The sequence below is a fragment of the Phyllobates terribilis genome, unplaced genomic scaffold (assembly GCF_046119375.1).
Source record: "Phyllobates terribilis strain yellow unplaced genomic scaffold, ASM4611937v1 Scaffold_7__3_contigs__length_470593459, whole genome shotgun sequence".
In the NCBI taxonomy this organism is placed as follows: Eukaryota; Metazoa; Chordata; class Amphibia; order Anura; family Dendrobatidae; genus Phyllobates; species Phyllobates terribilis.
This window is the reverse complement of record NW_027362767.1, coordinates 290991073-290996315: the sequence shown is the minus strand read 5'-3', so window position 1 is coordinate 290996315 and position 5243 is coordinate 290991073. Positions and strand designations below refer to the sequence as shown.

Sequence of the window (5243 nt, the reverse complement as noted above, 5' to 3'; positions counted from 1 at the left end):
AAACGGAGCTTTCCATGGAAAGTGGGTGAGGGGTGGCAGCAGTGGAGTGGGGTCACAGGAGACCAGGTCCCTGCTGCATGAAGCCGGCGGCAGCAGGAGTGGGGCGATGCTGCAGGCCCTGGGCTGGGAGGAGGGTTTGTTGCGGCGAAATATAGAGGCCTCAATGAAAATAATGACTGGAGTAACGTTACTGTTGTAAGAAACGCTGGCACCATTGATGAATTTGGCGGGCGAGTGTAGCCACACCCCATCCTGGATCCTCCCCAGGTCCACCCATTTTGACAAAGATGTTTAAAAGCAGCATGAGAACACAAAGTATTGCTAATTTTTTTTTTGCGACTTTTCAAAGATTTTTATGCCAGTTTTTTTGGCAAAAACACTGATTAATCGCACTGTCTGAGAAAAATGTCAGAACTTTGGCTTACAGAGTCCTGTAAGAAACATTGCTCTATTACACTTCCACATAACACAGTGCTGTAGTGCAGACATGAACATGGAGACCATCTTTTAGAATTACTACAACATGCTTACTTTCTGCTGTAGTAACCTCAGATTTACAAAACGTTGTATAACTTGCAGTATATATTTAAAAAAAAAGCACAAGTAGGGCTCACAAATCATTGCAACTTCATTTATTAAAAAATATATGTGCCTCCTGGGTTTATCAGCATTTCTTAAAACAATCAGATTCCATATCATTTTCTGCTCTGCTGTAAATTACATTAAGAGAAGGGAGAGGCAGGGACAAAGATATATATATATATTTATATAAAAGGCGGTATCACACATTGGTACCAGCCATCCCACTTGCCATTTTAATTTCCGTTATACAAATAGTACCATGACAACCCATTCATGCTGTTGGATAACAAGCAGGTGGCAACATTTAAATAAAAGTGGAATAAAAACAGGAATGGAGAAGCTTTGCAAATCCCCAATGCAGCTGCCGGGGTGTCAACCATTTTAGACATTCTGCTTCCTTCACCCACCTCAAAGATGTAACTTCCATTGTCCTTTAGCCACCATGACACCCAGCATCATCATTCATATGCAAACAATATATAGCCCTAGGAGTGAACGACCCCAAACTTCAACCACTGGATAGTGCAGGACAAACCAGAAAGGCCAGCTGGTTTACAGCGCACCGGTGTCTTCAGAGGACAAAAGGAGAAGAGTCAGTGTTGTCCGAGTCCTGCAGTGTCTGTTCCAGGTCAGTGGAAAAGATCGTGCTCTCCATTACATGGAAAAGGGACCCTGAGCGGTTTAATTTTCACACTGAGCTTCAAGAAGAAATTTTTGGCTCACCACTTCAGAGTTTAAGCAGCTCTTCACATACAGCAATAGTTCACACTACATATGTAATTAGGGACAGCACAATTTTTAGTGTTTAAAAAACAAAAATAAAAAACAAAAAAACAAACCATGTTTCCTTATCCATCTTTAAAGCCTATGTAATTTTCCAATACAGGTTAAGAAAACATGCTGAACACTGAGCCTTTACATACAAATAACATTCTACCCATAAAACGATGCCCCCCCCAAAAATGGTGATGTGCTGCCTGCAGCAGACCTACAAGCAACTGGCTTACGCCCGAAAACAGACTAACCCAAACACTTTTATTTTACAGACCATTGTTCTTAAATGCAGAATATGAAAAATTGATCTTTGTCGACGCTTCTCTAATCTGCGGGATGACTGGAGAGTCTGTAAATTAATGGGTGTATGTTTCTTAAATTAATAAAACAATCTCTCTGCCCCCTATTAAGGCTCACAAGTATTCAGACGTGCTTCCACTGCAATATTAAAAAACAAATGAAGTTATTATGTCAATGAAAACTAAGTGGATTTAATACCCGTCAATTTAAAAATGGAAGTTACCATGAAAAAAAAAAAAAAAAAAAGTGATACAACATGGTCTTAAAAAAAACTAAAAAAACCTAAAACAAGAGTCAAGACTCTCGTCTCTCACATTCCCTTCTTCACAACTGGCTACTTCTTCCCTTCTTTGCAACAGAAGTCCTGGAACAGAGTCACCATTATTGGTCCACAGATTCATGAAATGGCCAGCAAGGAGGAAGCGTTCCCATGCACACCTTAGTAATAAGAACACGTGCAAACCCCCAGGGGTGAACTCCCAAAAATCTACAGAATGGTAAAGACGGAAAAGCTCTCCTATCTTAAAACAAATGTAGCGCCAAATAGTAAAGACCTTTCCACAAAGGCCCACGGCACAGCATTGCACCAAGGGAGGTTGCAGGCGTATGGGGAGACACTAGCCATGTTAAGGTACCATTTGATTAGAGCTTGTCAGAGAAGTTTCTTCTACACCTGGACAAGAGGATCACTTCCATTTAGAAGCTTTCATTTGGCTCACATGTCAGTTAAATCATATGCTAAGATCTCAAATGTTGATGAAAGACTCCACTTGCCTTTGTATATAAAAAAAATCATATCTTAATGTGTACTGTCAGTTTTCTAGGAGGTGAAGATAACAAAAAAATGTGCATTTGGAGAAACTTTCAATCTTGACAAGCTGCAAAAAGGCAGCTAGAGCCTGTGCTGAACTCCTGTATATTTGGTGCTGGCTGAAACAACCACATACAGCAGAAGTACCAGTTCCTTTTACCCCGACCTATGACTTACAGCCACGGTGGGTAGGCTGTGTAGTACCAGAACAGAGCCTAAGGCTCCGTCCATCACAGAAAAAAGAACCTTAAAAAAATCCTTACAAACAATAGAATAGCAGGGACAAATGTCCCATCACAGCCAAAATATATATAATATATATATATATATAATCATATATAAATTATATATACACACACACACGCACGCACACACATTATATATATGTATATAAATATGCCTTCTTCCAATCCAGCAGGGAGGGGGGCTTTGAGGAAAAGGGTGGGTGGTTTGGAGACGGGAGGGCATGGCCTCTTCTGCTCTTTTTTCCCTTTTTTTTTTGCATTTTATAACCTAAGTGTTTAAAGTCTGTTCTTGCCCCAGTCATGTAAGGACAGGATTTTCTTGAAGACCCCATAATATTCCCCAAAGGTTCAGTGTAATGACACTCAAGTTGCAGATTCCAAGAACCAGTGGAGTCCATTGGGCTCTGATGGGACATTTTTCTGTGGTTGATGGCAGATGCACATTAAACCCCACTCCATTTCTCTGGGGGTATGGGTCGCAGAGGGTTGTAGACCGATAACAGCAGTCCAGTAGAAGGATTTAGAGTTTTTCAGGAGATGGCACCCAAATGTGATGTCCAGAATGATCCTCAATTATCTGCTTGATCTTGTTATAAATTTCTTCCAACGTCTCACCCTGTACAATGGCTGTGAAAGAAACAGTTTTACAATAAATATGGGCTTGAATAAAGTCATCTAAAGGTTGGCTGCAAAGGGTGAATGCGGCAGGAGTATAAAAGCAGCAGCTGTACAGCGGCACAATCCCCCCGCTACAGAAAATAGTATGGGGTCATTTCTAGAGGAAAGGGCAATGGCTCCCCCCAATCACTAGTCAGAAGCTCTAATAGTAACAGAAGCAGTGTTTAGCCACAAATGTTCTAAATAGGGAGAAAGTTTCATGAGGCTTAAACATAATGATATAGCATCAGCCATGCTCGATCCTTCTGTCCTAACAAATCTGCCATTGAGGGAAGAGTCCAGAAACTCTAATGAAACAAATAGTGCAGTTGAAAGTACTGGCGTCAGACTTTCATTAGACGGTCATCTAATGGATAAGGCCACGTTAGGAAAGAAAAATGGGTCTAAAATCTGCTTACCTGTGAAAAATTCTCCAAACTCTTGCTCCAGTTTGGTGGCTTTATCAAACATCTTGTGAGCTTGTTCAAATGTTTGCCTCCGGTTCATTTCCCTAGTAAAAAAAGTCAAGTCTAATCAGGTTTTTGGCTTTGATATTTTTTACTTTGAAAAGTGTGAATATATTCAGCAGAGATTACACTCACATGGGCTGCATTAAAAATGCCAGAAACACAGATCAGTAACAGGTCGGACGCTTACATTTCCTTCAGTAAATGAGAAGCTGATAGGTGGACGGCATGTAATGTGCAGCAGGACGTCTTACATGGATCGTTATACTGTCGCTCTTCTGTCTTATGTTATGGGGTATATTTAGCAGGACTAGCTGTGCACGGGGTTAGCAGCTTGTCAATGTGAACAGAACTTTTCATGTACACACAAACTAGCACCTAGTAAAGGGTCAAGTATTGAAACAAAGGAAGTGGCAGAACTTTGTATTTGTATTTATTAACCCCTTGAGGTCTAGGCAATTTTTCTGAGCTTTTGGTTTTTCCTTCCTCTTCTTCCAGAGCCATAACTTATTTTTTTCAGTCGACAGCCATGAGGGCTTTTTTTTTTTTTTTTTGCAAAATAAGTCAGTTTTGAATAACGCCATTCATTTTACCTTATAAAAAGGTATGGAAAAATGGGGGAAAAAAAGCCAAGTGGGATGAAATGGTGAAGAAAATGCAATTCTGCAACTGCTTTTTGTTCATTTTAATCACACATATGAACACTAAAAATAATCTAGAAACAGGATTCTCCAGGTCTGTATGATTATGGTGATACTCGTTTTTTCCCCCATAAAAGTAGTGAAACAAAAATTTTGTAGTTTAGATTTAAAAAAAATAACAATTTGTGTCACTTACGAATCGCAACCTTTTGTGGTTCAGTCGATGGCGCTGTGTGATAAGCTTTTTACTGATGCTATTTAAGGGTACATATGGTGTTTTGATTGATCTTCATTGTAATTTTTGCTTTCCTTATGGAGGTGTAGTGAAAAAAATAATTTACAGTGATAGGTTTAATTTCTGTGTATAATATATATATTTATATATATTACACAGAAATTGTATATATACAGTAAAGACCAAAAGTTTGGACACACCTTCTCATTTAAAGATTTTTCTGTATTTTCATGACTTTTAAAATTGTACATTCACACTGAAGGCATCAAAACTATGAATTAACACATGTGGAATTATATACTTAACAAAAAAGTGTGAAACAACTGAAAATATGTCTTATATTCTAGGTTCTTCAAAGTAGCCACCTTTTGCTTTGATGACTGCTTTGCACACTCTTGGCATTCTCTTGATGAGCTTCAAGAGGTAGTCACCGGAAATGGTCTTCCAACAATCTTGAAGGAGTTCCCAGAGATGCTTAGCACTTGTTGGCCCTTTTGCCTTCACTCTGCGGTCCAGCTCACCCCAAACCAT

At 39.5% G+C, this 5243-nt stretch overlaps 1 protein-coding gene across 14 annotated transcripts in view; it reads right to left on the bottom strand.

Moving 5' to 3' along the window:
* Positions 1 to 617: 617 nt before the first annotated feature.
* Positions 618 to 5243, bottom strand: part of DLG3 (discs large MAGUK scaffold protein 3) — a 363030-nt gene continuing 358404 nt past the window's right edge. For all 14 annotated transcript variants that reach the window (XM_073640945.1, XM_073640947.1, XM_073640948.1 and 11 more), the window contains 2 exons: positions 3789 to 3880; positions 618 to 3339 (listed from right to left, as the gene is read on the bottom strand). In XM_073640945.1, coding sequence (XP_073497046.1) covers positions 3233 to 3339; positions 3789 to 3880 — 199 coding nt within the window. In that variant the 3' untranslated portion in view covers positions 618 to 3232. The remainder of the gene's footprint in view (positions 3340 to 3788; positions 3881 to 5243) is intronic.